Here is a 21986-nt window from a genome sequence, read left to right as displayed (position 1 = left end):
TTCATGCTCCAACCCAAACACAATCTTAGGTCTAGAAATGAAGAGTTTTAAGGATCGTCTAATGCAAATCTCCCCTCTTTCTAGATGAGAAAACTGACACCCAGAGCGATTAACTAACTTGCCCAAGGTGGCATAGCTAATAAGTAACAGAACTGGGGTTTGAATCTGGATTCTGAGCAAATTGGTTAATGTCTCTGTGCCTCAGTTCCTTCATCTGTAAATAAAGGAATTGGGTTCAATATCCTTTCCAAGGTCCTTTCCAGTTCTAAATCTAGGACCCTATAATGAATCAATCGTGCAACATTTATTGAGCACCCACTGTTTACCAGACACTGTGCTAGGCACTAGAGATAATCGACAAAAATCCAGCAATCCTTTTCTTCAGGGACCTTACAGTCCATTAGGGGAGAAAGCACGAACACATAAGTTTATACCGGATATACACAAGGTAGGTTTTGATAGAAAGACTACTAGAAGCTGGGGAATCCAGAAATGTCTCATGTAGGAGGTAAAAGCAGTCTTAATTATTATGGTGCTATGCCTATTACTGCCACTAGATGGCACAATGGATAGAGCACCAAGCTTGGAATCAGGAAGAGTCGTCTTCATGAGTTCAAATTCTGTCTCAGACACTTATAACTTTATGACCTTGGGCAAGTCACTTCACCCTGTTTGCCTCAGTTTCTTCATCTGTGAAATTAGTTGGAGAAGGAAATGTCAAACCACTCCAGTATCTTTGCCAAGAAAGTCCCCAAAATGGGATCACATGACTAAAACAACTCAACAACAGATCCTTTATTCTTATCCCTAGTATTATTATTAGTGTTTCCATAGAAAAGAATTAATTACTTTTAATGCTTCTATACTTCAAGGATATGTGACTTGACCAAGGTGAGCAATGTAGTGGAGCCCCTGTACCCCAATAGGTGTTTTTTTCAGATTTGCACAAAAATGCCTTTTGACTGACATCCTATAATCTTTTAACTCCCCAGACCTCAGTTTCCACAACTGTATAATGAAATTATTGGACAATTTGGCACCTGAGATCCCTTCCAGCTCTAAAGCTCTCTCCTCTGCTTCCTTCCCTTCCCTTTTCCTTCAGGCCCTTCTACAGGACTCTATTGTGGATCTTCCTAGCTATTAATGCCTTCCCCCCTGAGATTTCCCTCTGTTTTATTTTGTGTATATACATATATATGTAAGGGGTTGCATATTACACGCCCTGCTCCTCTTTAGAGTGGACACTCCTCGAGGGCAGAGATCGATTGATTTTGCCTTTCTTTGTATCCCCAGCACTTAGCACAGTGCCTTCAGGCCCTTCTACAGGACTCTATTGTGGATCTTCCTAGCTATTAATGCCTTCCCCTCTGAGATTTCCCTCTGTTTTATTTTGTGTATATACATATATATGTAAGGGATTGCATATTACACGCCCTGCTCCTCTTTAGAGTGGACACTCCTCGAGGGCAGAGATCGATTGATTTTGCCTTTCTTTGTATCCCCAGCACTTAGCACAGTGCCTAGATCATAGAAAGCCCTTAATAAAGGCTTGGCGATTGACTAACTGACTGAATTTATGATCCTACAATCTCAACATAGTGGACAGAAAGAACACTAATGGAGGCGCTCATAATAAAAATAAGAAGAAATCACATGTGCCTAGTATTTTCAGGTTTAGAAAATGCCTTCCAAACAGTCTTATAAGGTAGATGACAACAATATCATAATCCCCATTTTATAGAATAGGAAACTGAGAAAGGACATGATTGTCACTTAGATAAAGTGAACAGAATTAGAAAAGGTCAGTGAGGTCAAGGTGTCAGGACCTAAGGTAATCTGTCCATCGGGTGTGAGAGGTGTCTCTAGTCACTGCCCACTACAACTGCTTTTGTCCCAATTGAAAAAATCCTGGTTGCAGCTCTGATTTCTTCCTTTGTAAAAATGAGAGGATTGGATAAGAGGTTTGTAAGATCCCTTGCAGCACTGGCATCCCATGATCCCTATCCCAACCAGACCAGGTCCCCTAGTCATCTTAGCTTTATGCTCCTGGATTCCTGGCAGATAGAAGTTGCTGAGAAAATGTTTGTGGACTTAAAACCCCAATTGCCTCCAAAAAGGAAGAAAAGAAAGGAAATGTGTATGGATTGATTAACATTAAATATTTTTTGTTTAATATGTCTTTTAGGCACCTGAAAAGAGTAAACACATCAGTGGGGGCTTGTGAGCTCTGATTTTGAATGGGACCTTACCTGCAGAGTCCCTTGATCCCAGGGTAGCTTTCTGAGCAGCTCACATCTGAGGGGCAGGGAAAGCAGTCAAGTCATGATGCTGCAGAAAAAGTGAACAATTTAGAGGGAGGGGATTGCTGATTCTTGAACTCTGGTTCAAATCCTGTCTCAGCTACTTATTATCTGTGTGAAATGGGACCAGTCACTTCGTCTTTCATGGGTTCCATCATGTGGAAAATGAGAGGGTTGGACTAGGCGGCCTCCAGGGTCCCTTCTAAATCCCAAAGCTACAATTGCATCCCTTTTGCTGCAATTATTTCTTCTTCTGGGGCTCTGGGGGAGGGAGGAGGCTGAGTGGGAAAGAGTAGAGAATAATGAAGAGAGAACATTGGGTTGGGGTTTTTTGCATTTGAGTGAATTTTTTAAATAAAAATTTTATTACAAACTTTCATTTTCACATCATTTCATTTTTTATGAATTTCTCCCTCTTCCCCTAACAGAGAGCTGTCCCTAATAATAAAGAATTTAAAAGAAGAGGGGGGAAATGACAGTTAATTAAAATTAATCAACACATCAAAAAAGATCTGACATTATATACAGTGTTCCATATCCAAGAAGATTAGAGGAGGGGAGGGGTATGTTTTTATTATCCCCCTGGCCCAAAGCTGCTTGAAGAAATTTCTGAAGAAAGGTCAGCACCGACTGTGTCCCTCTCTCTCCACTCCTGGCTTCTTTTCTTGTGAGCAGATCAAAGTTGCTGGACACTGGAAAGGTAAAGCATTTTCTAATAATATTAGCCAAAAAGCTACTCCTCTCCTGCAGCAACCCCCTGAGTCTAGAGTAGTTCCTTTATGACTGTAAAAGGCTGATGCCAAAAACTAATGGTGAAATTGGCAGCAAATAAACTGGCCTCCTTCTCACCATCTCCTAAAGGTCTGGAATCCTTTCACTAATATTTGTTGAGATCAGCAAAATCTCTCCCCCAGTCCCCACCTACTTCTCCTTCCCCCCCCCACCCCGCCCCCACCAAGATGTTCTTACTTCTATTTCAAAATCCCAGAACGCGACTGCACAGGTAAGATTTTCAAGCACGGATTTCCAACAAAGGCAAATTTTGTTCAACTATGGATTTCATAGAGGTAGCAGTGAAGCCTAATAGATAAAGCAGAAGCATTAAATCATGGAAAGATGGGACTAGTGAGAGGGCCTGGGTTCAAATGCCTACTTGTTATCTAAAGCGAATCCCTCAACCTCCTGGGTCTCAGTTTCCTTATCCATAAAATGAAGAGATTAGATTAGATGTTTTCTGAGGTTACTTTTAGCTCTAAATTGTATGAATCTGGGTCCTCTACCCAGAATTCTACAGATTCATTTACAAGTGGCCTGACTGTCCTCCAATCTCCAGTGTCTTTTTTATTAATAATAAAAACTATTAATAATCATACCTCATGCTCCTCCAGGAGAATGTAAGCTCCTTGATGGCTGGGTCTAATGGTTTGGAGTCTTGATTCCAGCGCTTGAAAGAGCCTCAAGGCTCCAAATCTGCCAAGCCCTCCTTTTACATATGAGGAAATAAGGCTGAGAGAGAACCCAAATTTGAACTCAGATCTTTGACTCCAAATTCATAGCTCTAACTCAGGGTGAATCAGGAAGAACAGGGGTCAAATCTTGCTTCTAACATGAGCTGTGTCATTCAAACTCTGAGACCCTCAGTCAACATCCAAGGACAGATGTACTAGGGCTTAAGTAGTAGGGTCAGGATTTCATTCTGCATTTCTAGGAGGAGTTTCCTACTCATCCCAGAAAACACACATCTTTTGCATAATTTGCTTGTGGACTCAATATTACCCCCATGTAGGGTCATAGATTTGGGGAGTCCATTCAGTTTGGGGAGAAATTGCATTTGGAAATGATTTCACTTTGGGCCACCTCACTACCTTACTTACATACATTCTCCTCCTGACTCTTCAACCAACATTCCGTTCATAAGTCTGGAACACATTTCACATCAGCTGACATTTCGGTGGCCCTTCACAAAATGTGACTGCACCCTCCCTCAGTTTCCTTATCTGCAAAATGAGGAGGTTGGATTAGATTCTGAGGTCCCTTCCAACTTCCACAATCTGACTGGATCCTCCTAAGCATCCTGAAAGAAGTCAAGCAGACAGAGCAATTACTGCCATTTTAAAGATGAGAAAACTGAGGCACAGAAAATGAGCAATTTTTTTTCAGTGAAGTAGGAGGCAAGATCTTCCACAGAGGGCAAGGCAGGGAGACCAAGCTGGGGCTTGAACCTAGGTCTTCTGATGCTCTCTCTACGATATCATATTGCCTTCCAATTTGATTTTTTGGGAAAATACTCCCTAAACCTGAGCTAAGAGCTTGAGTCTCCATAATCCTCTCAGAGACTAGTAGTGAGTTAGTTATATAGTGGAAACAGCATCAGGGCTCAAATCCTTTCTCTGCCACTTACTACCTTTGTAACCTTGGACAAGTCACCTCTCTGGGGCTCACTTTCCTCAGCTGTGAAATGAAAGAGGTTGAACTAGATGGTCTCTAGAGTCTCTTCCAGCTCTGATTCTCCAACCCTAAGAAGTCGGCTATTTCAGAGAGCCAAGCTGACTCTTTAGCGCAACCTCTAAATAGTGTTTTAAAGATTTACAAAGCACTTTACAAATACTCTCATTTGATCCCCACAACAACCTTGGGAGGTAGCTGCCCATGTTGGCCCCATTTATAGATAAGGAGTTACAGGGTCACCTAGCTAAGGATAAATTTAAACTCCAGTCTTGCTGGCTCCAGGTCCAGAACTCATCTGTTATTGTTCAGTCGTTTCATTCATGTCATGATCCCATTTGCAGTTTTCTTGGCAAAGATACTGGAATGGTTTGCCATTTCCTTCTCCAGCTCATTTTACATATGAGGAAACTGAGGCAAACAGGGTTAAGTGACTTGCCTAGGGTCACACAGCTAGTAAGTGTCTAAGGCTGGATTTGAACTCAAGCCTGCCTGAATCCAGAACCAACACTCTATCTACTGTGCCACCTAGCCATAGGACTTAGGAGCCATATGGTACAGAAGCCACAGAGGCAGCTCCATTTTCTTTGCTGCTGCTGGAACAGTGGGAAGATGCTTTGCCCCAAGTTTATGATTACTTCTCATTTACTCTCATGTATCATGTACACACATAACTGTTTGCATGTTGTCTTCCCAGTTAGAATGTGAGCTCCTTGAGGGCACACACTGTGTTTTTGTCTTTCTTTGTATCCCCAGTGCTTAGCACAGTGTCAGATATATATCTACTGCTTAATAAATGCAGAGCTAGCTGGTGATGCAACGGATACAGCGTCAGCCCTGGAGTCAGGAAGACTGAGTTCAAATCCATCCTTAGACAACTTACTGTGTGGCCCTGGTTAAGTCACTTAATCTCTGTCTGCCTTAGTTTCTTCACCTGTAAAATGGGGATAATAATACCACCTACTTCACAGGGTTGTGGTGAGGATCAAATATTTGTAAATATTGTGAGATAATATTTTTAAAGGGCTTAGAAAAGTGCCTAGCAAATAATAAGCAGTATATAAATGTTTATTCTCTTCCCTTCTTTTTCCCTTGTTGACTGCCTGCCTGCCTTGTCTAGAAGGGGGATGGCTTTTAAAGTTTTAAAGTCTTTATAATCTGGTTCCTTTCTACCTTTCCAGTCTTCTTACACCTTATCCACCATATTCTCTCTCTCTCTCTCTCTCTCTCTCTCTCTCTCTCTCTCTCTCTCTCTCTCTCTCTCTCTCTCTCTCTCTCTCCCTCTATCCCTCCCTCCCTTCCTCCTTCCCTGATCCAGCGACACCAGCCTCTTCACTGTTCCTTACACAAGACGCTCCATCTCCCAACACTGTGACATTTCACTAGAGATCTCCCATGCCTGGGATGGTCTCTTCTCATCTCCATCTTCTGACTTCCCCAGCTTTCTTCCACTCTCAGCTAAAGTCTCACTTTCTACAAAATGCTTTCTTGATCCCTCTTAATGCAACTGCCTTCCTTCTGAGATTATCTTGCATATACCCCCTCGTCGGCATGTAGTCATTTGCCTGATGTCTCCCCTCTCCCATTAAACCATGAGGTCATTGAGAATAAGGACTGTTTTTTGCCATTCTTAGCAAGCCTAGCTTTTAGCAGTGCCTAGCACATAGTGTGCACTGAAAAGTTTGTTGATTTGACTTGTCTTTCTAATTTGCTTCAAAGCTGAGCCCAAGCAACCAGTAGGGCTCAACCCAGAGTGATGAACTGACCCCTCCAGAGAATATTAGCAAAGGCCTGTAAATTGGATCGGAAAAGCCCAGCTGACGAATCTAATGCATCCCTCCAGGAGAATGGCAATATACATTAGGCTTTCTGGTGGTGGACATTTTCTTTTCAACTTAATTGCAAATGTTTCAAGTGATGGGAGTTTTACTGCAGCCTTTTAGGCCAGGCCAGAAGCTATTAATCTACCCACCCTATTAGAATATGGAAGCAGGATATGAGTCTGACATATTCCAGAGATGAGTGCCCTCCCCCTTGTCCAGATCCCTCTGCTAAGTAAGACAATCTCCTACCCAACTGGTGTAACTTGGAGTCTTCTTTCTCTGGTCCCAGAATAGAGATTCAGCTTGGAATGGGATAGAGAGAACTCATAGAAAGTAGAGAGGTCCTCCTAGTCAGAATCCCTCAGTGGTGTCACTCCAGTACTCAATGAACTACAATGGCTCCCTATTATCAAATTAGAATCGGAGAATCACACCATTTGAGGATGGTAAAGGACCTCAGTGGCCATCTAAAGCCCAACCCACACGAGAAAAGAATCCTCACTAAAACATACCTGACAAAGGGTTAGCAGAGATTTTAGCCAGGGGTCCATGGACCTCACCCCTGACCCCCCAAGAGCTGAGTAAATGGATTTTAGAGGATATGTGAATTTGTAGGGGAGTAATCACATCTTTACTTTCATTCATTTCAACTGAAATTTACCATTTCCTTCTACTATGAAATTTACTGTTTCCTTCTATTATTTCCTTCTATTTACCATTTCCTTCTATTCCTTCTGTTAGCAAAAGGGTCCATGGGCTTCACCAAATTGCCGAAGGGGTCCCCAACACATAAAAGGTTGAGAGCCCCCACTCCAAAGTTAAACGCAAAACTCCTGTTTGGCATTGAAAGCCCTTTACAGCCAGGCTTCTCCATCCTACTTTCCAGACTTATTGTACATATGCTTTGTTTGGGGGGCGGGGTCTTCTTGCTGTTCTTCACACATGCCACTCTATCTCTATCTCCACACCTTCCATACCTGGAATGCTTTTCCTTTTCAACTTCTAAGAATCTCTTGTTGCCATGAAAGCTAAGCTCAAATGTCACCTCCTACAGGAAGCCTTCCCTGATCACTCCGACTACTAATGCCTCCCCCAACCCCGATCATCTCAAATTTACATAAGGAAGTTGTAGACACATAAAATTACATGTTATCTTTCCTGATAGAAGGCAAGCACTTTGTGGATAGCACTATTTCTTTTTTTGTCTTTCCTTGCTCGATACCTAACTTTGCACCTGGTAGTCTCCTAACAAATACTTACTGACCAATGACTGATCTTGCTTTATTTGTGCTTCAGCAGACAAAGATTTCTTTAGGGGAACTCAGTATATGTAAACACCTATGACACATGGATGGAGACAGAGATGGGCCATGATGCATGACGGAAGGAGAACGAGACATGGAATCAAGAGAGATGTGGGGATGCTGTTGTCCTTAATAGAAGTCCTTCTTTGAAGGCAGGGACTATTCCATTGTTTTTTCTTTGTACATCCAGGACTAGCACAGATCTTAGAGCACAGTAGGTATTTAGTAAATACTTATTTGTTGATGGATTAATCAAAAGTCTTGCCTCTCACTGCACAGGAGAGGAGGGGAGAGATACATTCAAGAATGGAAGATTCCCAGAATGACAAAAAGTAGAGGGCCTGGGTCCTAGATCACCCAAGGGAGCGACCACATTGATGAGCTCACCAATCCATCAGAGTATCAAAGTGATCACCTCAAAGGGCCATCTTGAGGATTGAATGAGGTCATGTGTGTAAAATGACTCACAGATCTGCATGTCCTAGAAGATCAATGTTAGCTATGATTAGGAAGAAATGAGTCAGAAAACCATTCTACTGGCTGAGCCTGTAATAGTATGGTACAAAGAGTTCTGGACTTGGAATAAGGAAAGAGTTAAATTCAAATCCCAGCCCTGACACTTGCTTACTGTGTAATCTGGGGAAAGCTACTTCTCTCTAAAGCAGAATTTCTTCATTTTAAACATGGATAGGGGCAGCTAGGTGGCACAGTGAATAGAGCACTGGCCCTAGAATCAGGAGGACCTGAGTTCAAATCCAGCCTCAGACATTTGACACACTAGCTGTATGACCTTGGGCAAGTCACTTAACCCCAATTGCCCTGACTTCCCCCTCCAAAAAAAAATAAAAATAAACATAGATAGAAGACTCCTTGTACTCCTATCTGCTGGAGTCATGGCATGGAAAGTGCTCTAAATCCTCAAGAACAACTAAGTGTGCATGGTTTGTATCCTGGCTATCTGAAGGTGACACTACCAAGACATTAGAAGTAAAAAAGGAATGTTTTGAAGTTGATTTCTTTCAAAAGAATTAGAGAGGTAAGGGATAAAGTGTCAATCTAGCTCTTGAACACTTTTAAATGCTAACAAGGACAGACTACAGCTGGAAGAGACCTCAGAGACCATCTAGTCCAATCTACTCATTTTACAAGGAAAACTGAAGCTCAAAGGGGTTAAGTAACTTTATAGGATCATAGATATATAATACAGAGCTGGAAGGGGCCTCAGGTCGTAGAACCATTGATCTGAACCTCAGAAGTCCCAGAGTCTAAATCCTTAATTTTATAAATGAAGAGACCCAAGTAGATTAAGGAACATGCCCAAGGTCACACAGGTAGCAAGCATCAGAAGCAAGATTTGAACCCACTGTACCACATGGTCTGCAGGTATTCCATTTCCATGTTCATGGATTGTGAAATTTCCTTAATCTAATCATAATCATTGTTCCCTTTGCCTTATAATACCTAGCCTTCTTCCTATACCTCCCTGTGACTTCCAATCCCTCTACACTGTCTACACTGGCTATTACCTTTGCTCTGCCTACTTTCCTCCCTTCCCTAACTAAATCCATTAGTGAATCATTTCCACTCTACACTGGGATCCTTTGCCCTTTTGTCCAATCGCAAACAATGCCAAACCTCAACCTTGTATTACTCCAACCATCCACCTCCTTTGCTCTTATTCACATGTTGCTGAACAAGGACAGAGAAAGTCATGAAACCATGCTGAGTCTACTACAGATCGATGCTACATGACCTCAACTGGGCCCTCACTACTGTAAGGCAATCTTTTCACATCTCTCTGATTAATTCCATAACCCATTCACCAGAGAATCTTTTCTCAACCGTGTCATCCCTCCTCAAACCTTCCATTGTTTCTCCTCCCCCACCCTCTCAGCTGAGGATCTCACCTCAGACTCCATCTTCTCATCTCTTCCTCATTTCAAATCATCCAAACAATACCACTATCTCCTTCTTCATCCCTCTCTCACATGAAGATGTAGCCTTTCTCCAAGGCAAACCTCTTGACATGCAAAAGTAATATCATTCCATCCAGTGCTTAGCATAATGCCTGGCACATAATAGGCGTTTAATAATAAATGTTTATTGATTAACTGATCCTGTCTTCTCCAGCAGATTGCTTCCTCTATCATCCCAACTCTTTCACTAATCTTTAATTTCTCACTGTCTATTAACCCTCTCTTGCTGCTTACGAAAACACCCATGTTGCTACATCCTTTTAAAAAATCACTTGATCCATCCATTCCCCAAAGCTATCATCATATATCTCTCTTCCTCTTAGCTAAACTCCTTGAGAAAACCATCTACATTCAATCCCTCCATTAATTCTCTCCACTTGCTCTCCTCTAAACTCTTTTCTGACCTTATCATTCAACTGAAATTACTCTCTCCAAAGTTACCAATGATCTCTTAATAGCCACATCTAAAGATCTTTTCTCAGTCATTCTTCTGATCCCTCTGCTGACTGTCGATCACCCTCCTCTGGAAACTCCATCATCTTTCGTGACCCTGCTCTGTCCTGCTTCTCCTCCTACCTGTCTGATTGCTCCTTTTCAGTCTCCTTGGCTGGATCTTCATGCGGGTCACACCCACCAACCACAGTTATTCTCGAAGGTTCTGTCCTGTGCCCATTCTCTCTATATACTATCTAGCTTAATGACTAAATCATCCATCATGAGTTCAGTTATCGGCTTTATGTAGATAATCCCAAATCTATATATGCAAATTAAATTTCTCTCCTAAGCTCCAGCCTCACATTTCCAACTGTCTTTCGAGCATCTCTAATCGGATGTTCCATAGGCATCTCAAACTCAATATATCCAAAAAAAGAACTCATAAAAACCCTCTTCTTCTCAGTTTTCCTATTATTGAGAAGGAAATCACCATCTTTGAAGTGACCCTGGCTCATAACCAAGGTTTCATCCTTAAATTCTCATTCATAATCACCCCACATATTCAATCTACTATCTAGCTTCTACCTTCACAGTATCTCCCATATAGATCCCCTTCTGTCCACTCACCTGACCATCACTCTAGTGCAGATTCTAATCACCTTATGCCTAGACTATTGCAATAATGTACTGGTTGGTCTCTCTGTCTCAAGCTACCCCCATGCAACCTCTTGGCCAGAGCCTCCAGCCTTGCTCAGCCTCCTGCCTCCCTGCCCTGGGAGAACCACAATCCCCAATCCCACTCTCCTACATGCCAGTCCCTATCCCCCACAGATAGAGGTCCTCAACTCTTCCCCCAACCAGGTGACACATTGGTTCGCCCTGCTAAGATAGCTGCCCCAAACCTTGTTAAATATATCCGTAGTATTTCCATAGCAATTTACAAAGTGCATTTCATCCTCTTCTCTTAAAGCATGGATCTGATCATGTGATCTTCCTAAAGCATGGATCTGACCATGCCATCCCCACCTCTTACAGGCTCTGCTCAATAAACTCCAGGGACTCATTACTCCAGAATCAAATATAAGGCCCTCTGACATTCAAAGTACTTAGTAACATTGCTCCTTTCTGCCTTTCTAATCTTCTTACATCTTACTCTTCTCTACAAACTCTACAATTCAGTGACACTGGTGACTTCTTCACAAAGGGCACTCTATTGCCCAACCCCACAAGTTTGTACTGATTGTCTACTACACTCTGGAATTCTCTCCCTCCTCACCTTTATGTTCTGGCTTCCTGGCCTCCTTCCAGATTCAATTTCAGCTCAAATCCCACCTTCTGCGGGAAGCCTTTTCCAGTTCTCCCTGCCCTCCATTTCTCACTCCAGGGTCTTTCCTCTGAAATTTAAGCATATATTTTGTAGGTATATAGTTGTTTGTATATTGCCTTCTTCATGAAAATGCTAGCTCCTTGAGGGGAGAGAATTTTTAATTTTTAATTTTTATTTTTATTTTTTTGCCTTTCTTTGCATCCCCAGTTCTTAGCACATACTAAGAATTTAACAAATGTGTGCTGACTGATAATGTCACAGATAGATTTGAGTTAGGAGTGCAGTCTATAGTCCTGCACAGGGCATATCTCTTAGCACCTAGTATGGTACCTGAATATAGGCTAGAGTCAAGTGAGCTGATCAACCACTGAACATGAAGAGAGTCCAGGTAGCAACCTACTAAGTCTTTCTCACCATCTTTCTGTGACCTGGGGAATTTAGCAAATATTAATTAAACACCTACTACGTGCAAAGCCCTGGGTCTTGATACTACATTGGCTGTGATGATGGGATCATTGTACCTACAAAAAGAATGTAGAGGATCAAGGACCAACAATAACAGGTCCTTTTCAGGCACCTGGCTCTCTAATTTCCCTTTCCCCTTTATCCCTTTACTTTACCCCTTCCTACTTCAATATTTCAATGAACCAGTAATTAATCTCATTACTGGTTTCAAATTTCTTCTGTACTACATACTATCTGTGACTTTAGGTAAGTCATTCACCTAATCTCAGCTGAGAAAAGTGGACTAGATGGCAACTAATATCCACTCCAGCTCTGGGATGACATGATTCTGTCCCCATGTTTCTCTGTCTCTGCATCTATTTCTCTGTGTCTCTGTCTCTTGCTCTGTCTCCAATAGTGTGTCTGTCTGTCCCGATATGCCTGTTCTTTTCTCCCTATTTCTTTCTCTGTGTGCTTTTCTTTGTGTGTTAATGTCTATCTCCTCCCCCCCCCTCTCTCTCTCCCCCCCCTCCCCTTTCCCCTCTGTCTCTGTCTGTCCCAGTGAGTCTGTTTCTCTCTTCCTCAGTCTGTCTCTGAAGCCCTCTGTCTCTTGATCTACCTCTAGCTCTCTCTCCTCCCTTTCCTAATATTCCTCTTTTCCCCTCTCCTTGTCTCTCCTTTTCTCCCTCTCTTCTTCTCTCCCTCCCTCCCAAACTCTGTCCCCAGGTTTCCATTTCTCTCTGTATGTCTGTTTCTGTCTATCTCTCCTCTTTCCCCTCTCCTCTCTTTCTCTGTGTCTCTTTCATTCTCTCCCTTCCTAGATGTCTCAAAGTCAGTATCTCTCCTCCATCTCGATATCTCTTTCTTTCTCTAAGTCTGTCTCTCCTCCTTTCCTCCCTCCTTCTCTCCCTCTCTGTTTCTATCTCTGTCCAAAAGTTTCTTCTTCCTTGACTCTTCCTGTCTCTGTATCCCTCTCGCTGTCTCCCCAGTTCTCTGCTTCCCAATCTGACAGTGTCAGGGAGTCTCTCCCTCCCTTGTCCCTACTCTTACCCCCGCCCCCTCCCCCTCCCAACAACGGCGGCGCCGTTGGCTCTGTTTCGAGGAGTCCCAGCAGCAGCAGCCCCAGAGACTGGAGGCAGGAGTAACAGCAGCAGCAGCAGCAGCAGTAGTAGCAGCGGGCGGAGGAGGGATGAGAGGTGAGGTCACGTCTCCCCTGAGCCCAGAGCTGGCTTTTCAGAGCTTTTGCTGGAGCCCCCGGCCAGAGTCCGCAGCCTCTGCAGACCTCCTGTACTGCCCCCGCCTCCTCAGCCTCTCCCATGTCTCAGCACCGCCCCACGTCCGACTCCAAGAGGGCTTTGGACGGCAGTCCTGAGACCCACATCGGGGATGATGCCCCCGAGGAGGAGGTCCCGATGCCCCCCAACTACCTGCTGCTCACCATCTTCTCCTGCTTCTGCCCCGCGTACCCCATCAACATAGTGGGCTTCGTCTTCTCCATCATGGTGAGTCCGCGCGGTCAGGCAAGGCACGTCCAGGGGTCAGCGCCCGCCCGGGAGGGTGGATCTGTGTCGGCCGCCGCTAAGCTTCCTCTCCCCGTATGCCATGCCCGCCCCGGTCAGCCGGCAACCCTGCCAACGTAAGGATGACCGGACGGCAGAGGGTTGGTGGCCCATTATTGACCAGAGCAGCTGGCCGCGAGGCGATGGAGTTGCAGCCGGGTGAGGTTCTGCCCAGCCTTGTCCCGGGACAACCCCGCAACCTCTTGGCCAGAGCCTCCAGCCTTGCTCAGCCTCCACCTCCCTGCCCTGGGAGAGCCACGATCCCCGATCCCACTCGCCTTCACGCCAGTCCCTATTTCCGGCAGGTAGAGCTCCTCAACTCTTGTCCCAATCTGGTAACACATGATTCGCCCTGCTGGGATAGCTGCCCCAAACCTTATTAAATATGTCTATAGTATTGCCATAGCTTTTTACAAAGCGCTTTCCTCACAACAACCCTGTTAAGAATAGTGTTAGATAAGTAGTATGTTCCTTCTTATGTTACAGAAACCGAGTTGGAAAAACTAAGTAATTTGGCCCAGGGTCACCTAAGAGTATCGTGCTGAATTGGAACCCGTCTTTTGACTCCGAGTGCAGTGCATTTTTTCCCATCATACCGTCTGCCTCTCTACACCTAAAAGCCTATTATTAATTTTGTATCAACTTTTGGCAAGGAGGAGTTTCTGGCTCTCTCACTAACACAACTTTCACCCCAAATCTGAAGTGCCTACCCACTCCCCAGCAGCTGCTGCAAACTGAACCCTCTCCTAATGTCGACTTGGCCGCTTTAAAAGGGGAGGGGAAACAAGCCAGATTTGCCAGACTCGTCTTTGAGTTTACAGGGGAGCCCCCTGTTTAATTCCAACCCTTTCCCGAACGGTCTGGCACATTGGGACGTCAGCCAGCCCCCACCCTTGCCAGTGCTACCGGAAATCTTTTGTGCATGATACAGTTTAGAAAGAAGGCTAAGAAACTACTTTTGGTCCCCGTGAGTGAGAGACCTTCCTACTTCTGGAAAGACACAGCTAACATCAAAGCAGATGTCCAGAGATGAGAACCACAGAGATAAACTTGACAGGGTCCTCTCCTGACTCTGAGGTGTACAATTACAATCTCAGGGTATTTCTGAGAATCTCTGAGTTGGAAAGGACCTTAGAGACCACGTAGTACAATCCTTGCCTGGACAAAAATCCTCTCTACATTATGCCCGGCAAACAGTCATCCATCCTTGGAAAAATTGTAGGCTGTCCCCTTACTGAGTCCTTTTTACCTTTTAACCTCTATACCACCAGACACAGGTGCTACCTTCTCCAAACCATCTTCCACACAGCTACTGAATTCCTAAAACACACATCTCAACGTAGGATCATAGAGTTAGAGCTAGAAGGAACCTTAGGAGCAATCAAGTCCATTTCTGTCATTGTACAGATGGGGAAACTGAGGCTCAGAAGGCAATGTGATTTGCCCAGAGTCACACAGCTAGTAAATATCTGAGGCAGGATTTGAGCTCAGGTCTTCCTGACTCCAAACACAGCATTCTAACCATTTTACCACCTAGCTGTGGCAACGCTGGCTTATTCAACAATCTCCTTTGGTTTTCTCTTGTCTCTAAGATATGAAACAAAATGCTAAGCCTGACATTAATATAGCCTTGCACAATATGGTTCACACCTACTTTTCCAGTCTTTGTTGATGTTGCTGCTGCTCCCCTTCATGCACTCTCTGTCCTAGCCAAAATGGCCTGCTAGTTGTTCCCCTTAAAGAAAATTCTGTTTCCCACCAGTTCCTTCCCACAGGTCTGGAATGCACTCTCTCCCCATCTGTATCTCCTGGAATCCCTAGTTTGGAGTCTCTTCTGCCTCTAACAAACCAATTCAGGTACCAGACCCTACATATCCCCTTTCCTGATTGCCCCCAGTTGTCAGTACCTTTTCCTCTGGATGATACTTTATTTAAATTTGTGTGCCATGTTCAATTGTCTCCCTTTAGTAAATCATAAGCCCTGTAAGGGCAGGCCCACTCACTGTTGTTATCTACGTACCATCAGCACCCAGCTCAGTGTCTGGTACATTGTAAGTGCAATGCTCATTATACATTGCTTTAAAAGTGTGTGTTGAATTTTCTGCTTGCATTAGATGACTATAAATCTGTGATCTTATGCTTCAGCTTGAAGAGTTTGCCTGTGAAAGGAGGGTACAGTTGGACTTTAAAAGAGCATACTACCAGGCTAGAAGAATGTGAAGGGGGAAAAAGAGAGAACATAAGAACATAAATATGAGGTGGTCATGAAATCTCCCTATACATTCTCTCTTCTTTCATTGTATGCTATTATAATACAGGGCAGCTAAGTGCTGCAGTAGACAGAGCACTGGGCTTAGAATCAGGAAGACCCATCTTCCTGAGTTCAAATCCAGCCTCAGACACTTCCTAGCTGTGTGACCCTGGGCAAGTCACTTCACCATGGTTGTCTCAGTTTCCTCATCTGTAAAAATGAGCTGGAGAAGGAAATGGCAGACCACTCCAGGATCTTCGCCATAAAAACTCCAAAATGAGGTCAAGAAGAGTTGGCACAATACCAACTGTTATAAACACCCAGGATAGTCAATCCACATTCACAGATAATCCATTCATTTGGAATTTGTACAGAGCTGGGCTCAACTTGATTAGGTTCATAGGATTTGAATTCTTCCTACAGAGTTCAAAAGGATTGTCTTTTCCTGAAGAAGGCTTAATGTATTTAAAAGAACAAACTCTTCAGATATTGTTCTCAGTAATATCTGAAAGATCATGGAAAATGGGAGAGCTGCCACAAGATTGGAGAAGAGCAAATGTCCTCATTTCCATAAAAGGGAAGAGAACATTTTGCAAGCCAGTGAGTCTGTCTTCAGTTCCTGGGAAAACTCTAGAATGAGTCCTTTAATACATGGTTGAAGCACCTGCAGAGAGGGAAGTAGTGATTACAAAATCAGCCTGGTGTCATCAAGAACAGGTCATGCTAGACTAACCTCATTTCTTTTTTTGACCAGATTGCTTAACTAGTATATAAGGAAAACGCCATTAACTACAGTTTGCCTGGATTTTTAGCAAAGCTTTGATACGCTATCTCGTACTATTTTAACATGATTGACTCTGGCCACATTACTTTAGAGTCAAGTCTGCCACATTTTACCCCTTCAGGGTTATCTGGTAAGTGCAAGGATTGGGGATTCTTTCTTTTCTCTGTCATCCACTCAAGCCCGCATTGGCTCAGTTCCTGCCATTTTTAGGGGATCAGTAACTACCACCTCAGTTCCATCTAACCATTTATCATTAGATTTACTTTTTAAAAGGGATGTTTATTTTAAAGATATAATAAGAACAAATATTCAAACATTTTCCCCAAAATCCTCTGGGGCATAATCCCCCGTACACTACAGAAGACTGGGGGGAGGGGTGGGCAGGATTAGGCTCACAATTTATCTCAACTCCTATATGGCATTGGTCCCATCCAGTTTAAATCCAAGGACAACAGTGCTGGCTTCTGTTGGGCTGGCACTTCCATACCATGCTCCTCATGGCATCACTATTGGGCTGTCTGTAATGCCCTACCTGGATTTCTGGACTCCCAGCTCCCCAGACTCCATTCCTTATACCTAGAATGGAAAAGGAACAGAAAGTCCAAAGACCCAGGCCTGTTTCTCTGAGCCATATGGCCTAAGGGGGCAGAGGAAGGAGGTGCCATCTCCATGGTGTGAACGAAAAGAGTCTTTCACCGTCAAACTTCAAATACAAATGCCACAAAACCTCTACAGGTGCCTAGGCAAGCTGTTTAAAAGATGCCAAGATTTCCAGCCATGCAGCCAGTGGGAAAAGGCTGCCCACATGGTGGGTTAACACAAAATATTCATTCATCCTTCCGTCTCCAGTAGCTCAGAAACAAGTACCCAATGTCTTCCATGTGAATGACGCCATCTTAGCAAACTGATGGTATCTGTATATAGGCCAGAGAGCCACTGTACTGTTCTTGTGAAGAGGGTGGAGAAATATGGATGAGATGATAATGTAGTGAGATGAAAAACTGGTTGGATGGCTAGACCAATATTTAATGATTCAACGTCAGAGTGTAAGGAGGTCTCCAATAGAGTGCCATAGGGATCTATGCTTGGCTCTGTTTCATTTAATTTTTTTAATCAGTGAATTAGATAAAGACCTAGATGGCACGTTCATAAAATTTGCAGGTAACCCCAAACCATGTAGCTGACTGTACATGGTGAGAAACACCAAGGACCCAAAAGGATTTTGACAGGCTAGAGCATTGGGCTCAATGTAGTAAGATGACCTTCAATACAAAGAAAAGTAAAAGGATCACCTCCACAAGTGTAAGGTGGGGCATGTTTAGAGAGCGCTGTTCAGAGGAAGATCTGGGGATTTCAGTGGACAGCAAGCTCAGTCTTGAGAGAGCAGTGCTATGTGGCAGCCGTAAGAGCAAATGAGATCTTGGGCTACATTAAGAAAGGCCTGACTTCTAGAACTATGGAGGCAATGGTCTCTCTAAACTCTGTACTCTATCCAGATCAGATCATATATGAAGGACTACGACCAGCTCTGGGCACCAAGGCTGAAGAAAGACCTTGATAAACTGTTTCTTGACAACCAAGATGGTAAAGGGTATTGAGTGCATGTTATATGAGGGTCACTTGAAGGAGCTGTCTATTAGCAAGCACCCTAGCACACCCAGGATGGCCTGCTAGCACAGGTTCTTTGATCGGCTTTTATAAAGACAGCTTCAAAGGGGTTAACAATCCTACTTTATTTAAACAACGCAGACTTTATTCTATCTAACCTTCTCACAAAGGTTGCTGAGCACCAACTCCTACAACATTCCCTAACCACTCTTCTCACAGAGGCCGGCAAGAAGGAGAGGCAACTCTCCGTACATCTGGATGGGGTCAATAGAGATGGGCACAACTTATGCATTCCGCTAACTCCCCTCAAGCCTCAATGGGGGCCACTTAAGGCAAACACAAATTCCCCCAAGCCTTGATGGGGGCCAGTCAAGGCACACGCAGCATCCTAGTTTGTGTATTTCAGCCCTAAAGGTTCCCCACTCTCTAACCAGTACCCCCCTGCTTTATACTTACGCTCCACACTCCAGGGTCCTGACCTTTTCAATCTAAACAAGTGACGCCTGGCCCTTACAATCTACCTGGGTCATGGTGGAGATGTTTTGAACCACAGAACTCATATCAAACACCTGGGGACAAGCGATTGTTACGGCCATGGATCCTGGAAAACCAAACTCCAAAAAATACTGACAAAAATCCACGTTGCTTACACTTTCAAGCTGGGACACGTTTAGCCTAGAGAAGGGAAGGCTCTGAGGGGATATGACAACTGTCTTCAAGTCTTCGAAGGGTTGTTAGATAGAGGAAGGATTATCCTTGTTCTGCTTGGACCCACAGGGAAGATCTAGCAGCAATGAGCAGATGTTGCAAAGAGATACATTTAGGATTGTTGTCAGGAAAGACAACCTGACAATTTGAACCCTCCCAACCTCTTTGGGAGTAAATGACCTCATCTGTAAAATAAAATGATTGGGAAAAATTATCTCTAATGTCCTTCCTGCTTTCTGGCTATGAGGCAGCTGGTGGTGAAGTGGATAAAGTACTGGACCTGGATATGAGAAGACCTGAGGTTAAATCCAGCCTCAGACGCTTACTGACTGTGTGACCTTGGGCAAGTCACTTCACCTCAATCTGGGTCAGTTTTCCCATCTGCAAAATGAGGATAATAACAGGACCTGCCTAAAAAAGTTGTTGTGAGGATCAAATGTGATATTTGTTGTTGGGTTGTATCTGACTCTTTGGGATCCCATTTGGGCTTTTCTTAGCAGAGATACTAGAGTGTTTGCCATTTCCTTCTCCAGCTCACTTTACAGATGAGGAAACTGAGGCAAACAGGGTGAAGTGACTTGCCCAGGGTCACCCAGCTAGACTTGAACATGTGAATATGAGTCTTCTTGACTCCAGGCCTGACACTCTATCCACTGCACCACCTAGGTGCCCTTGAGATATTTGTAGAAAGTGCTAAGTACAGTGCCTGGCACATAGTAGGAGCTATATAAATGTTAATTTCCTCTCTTCCTCCCCATTAGAGCTATAAACCTATGATCCTTTGATTTCATGATGTAGGGTACAGGGGGAAGCCTGGGTTCTTAAAGTCTGTGCCAGCCAGTGGAGGACAAGCCCTGACAGATTGGAAAGCTTCATGTCCAGTGGTGTGAAACATTTTGTGTCTTCTGTCCTAGGACCAGCCCAGCTAAATTCTGTGTGACTATGGACAGAATGTGGCCCTTCTGCAAGCCCTAAAGTAGAAAGACTAGGAGTTAGAGGACCTGGGTTGGACTGGTACCTCTGCCACCTGGAGCAAATTACTTCACATCTCTGGCCTCAGTTTCCTCATTTGTAAAATGAAGAAATCAGGCTCAATGACTTTTAAAGCTAACTTTGAATCAATAGATAAACCAACAAGTATTAATTAAGCACCTACTATGTGCTGAGCACTATGCTAACCACAGAGGCTACTGAAAAGTCCCTGCTCTCCAGGGGCTTACATTTTCTTGAGGGAAACAACATGTGCACATACCAGTAAATCGAAAATATATGCAAAGTAGATGAAACGTCATTTTGGAGGGGGAGCAATTCTAGGTCATTTCCACCAAAGCTGAATGTAGGAAGTGGCCCCCGACTGAGCTATGGAGCTCAGTTATTGTTTTGAGCTATATCTGACTCTCTGTGACCCCATTTGGGGTTTTCTTGGCAAAGATACTGGAGTGGTTTGTCATTTCCTTCTCCAGCTCATTTACATATGGGGAAACTGAGGCATACAGTTTGAAGTGACTTGCCCAGGGTCACATAGCTACAAGGTACAAGGTAATGGTGAGCAGGGACTGCATTTCCGGCATGGGCCACAGCCAATGCAGTCACGGAGGTAGGAAATGACATGGCATATACCAGGAACAGTAAATTGTTCTACGACACGTGCAATGATAATATTTGTAGAACCTGTATTAAAGGGCAGTTTAGAAGAGAGTACTTTATAAGCATGGAGGTGCCATATATTGATAAGATGAGCAATCACTCTTCCAGAAACTGATTGTTAATTTTTCAGGTATTTCTTTTTTTTCTCATAAGATGGAGCTGGTGTTCTCTAAGTGGTTACTGTTAGGACAGGAAGTTCTGAGTTTCAGATGGAGGTCATTATTTTAGTTACAGACCGCAGAAGGTTCTGGTACTCAGACTGGGGCTCCATGGACATATTGGGGACTCAACAGACTCCATGTATCCTGTTCTGTCCATCACAGTGTGGTCTCTATGCCTTAAGGATTGACTTTCTCATTTTCTCTTTCTTGTGTCTCTCTGCTTCTTTTCATATTTCTCTTCTCTCTGTTTCTATCTCTCTGCCTCTGTCTATCTCTATTTCTCTGTCTCTGACTCTCACTGTGTCTCTGTTTCTGACTCTCCAACTCTGTCTCTGCCCTTAAATCTATTTCTATATTTCTGTCTCTGTCTTTGTCTCTCTGCATCTCTGCCTCTGTCTCTCTGTATCTCTCTCTGTCTCTGCCTCTGTTTCTCTGTCTCTATCAATCTGTATCTCTCTTTGTCTCTGTTTCTCTGTCTTTCTCTATCTCTGTCTCTTCCTCCTCCCCATCTCTTATTCTGTATCAATCTTCCATCCAATTTTCCAGTCTTCCTTCCTACAAGGCTTCCCCTCCTTACCCTCAATGTGCCATGACACTGGTATAGTAAAGAGAACATATCATATTTGGAGAAAGAAAGACCTGGTGTGCAATCCTACCTCTGATATTTACTAGCGATGTGACCTTTGGCATTTCACTTCCCTTTTATGAATCTGTTTCCTCATCTATAAAATGAGGATAATGATGACCATAGTCCCCATCTCCCAGGGTTGTCAAGAGGCTCCAATAAGATAAAGCAGGAAAAGCACTTTGCAAACTTTAGATGGCCATCGAGATATCAGCTCTTAGCATTATTCCCCAAGAAATTCAAGCTCCCAACCCATTAACATCTCTCTTTCCCTCCTCTGCCTCTACTCTAATGACAATTCCCATTTATACAGCACTTTAAACTTTTTAAATTGTTCTCTTTGAAACAACCCTAGAGGGTAGCTGGTATTACTCGTCTTTGTGGACAAGATGGACCGTCGCCCTACCTCTCAAAACCTCATTTTCCTAATCTGAAAAAGAGGGACGATAATGAACTTCATACTATCCACCCGTCAGGGTCATTACCAGGAAAAGTGTTTTACTGCTCTTAAATGCTACGAGAAATTTAAGCTATTCTTTTATTATTGTTATTATCATTATTATCATGTCCTCAGGTTTTTTAATGGAGT

At 43.6% G+C, this 21986-nt stretch overlaps 1 protein-coding gene across 1 annotated transcript in view; it reads left to right on the top strand.

The window, feature by feature from the left end:
* Positions 1-13370: 13370 nt before the first annotated feature.
* Positions 13371-21986, top strand: part of TMEM233 (transmembrane protein 233) — a 49962-nt gene continuing 41346 nt past the window's right edge. The window contains exon 1 of the mRNA XM_036742203.1: positions 13371-13556. Within this exon, the coding sequence (XP_036598098.1) occupies positions 13371-13556 (186 nt within the window). The remainder of the gene's footprint in view (positions 13557-21986) is intronic.

The sequence above is a fragment of the Trichosurus vulpecula genome, chromosome 1, assembly GCF_011100635.1.
Source record: "Trichosurus vulpecula isolate mTriVul1 chromosome 1, mTriVul1.pri, whole genome shotgun sequence".
Taxonomy (NCBI): Eukaryota; Metazoa; Chordata; class Mammalia; order Diprotodontia; family Phalangeridae; genus Trichosurus; species Trichosurus vulpecula.
This window is presented reverse-complemented; position numbering and strand designations above follow the sequence as displayed.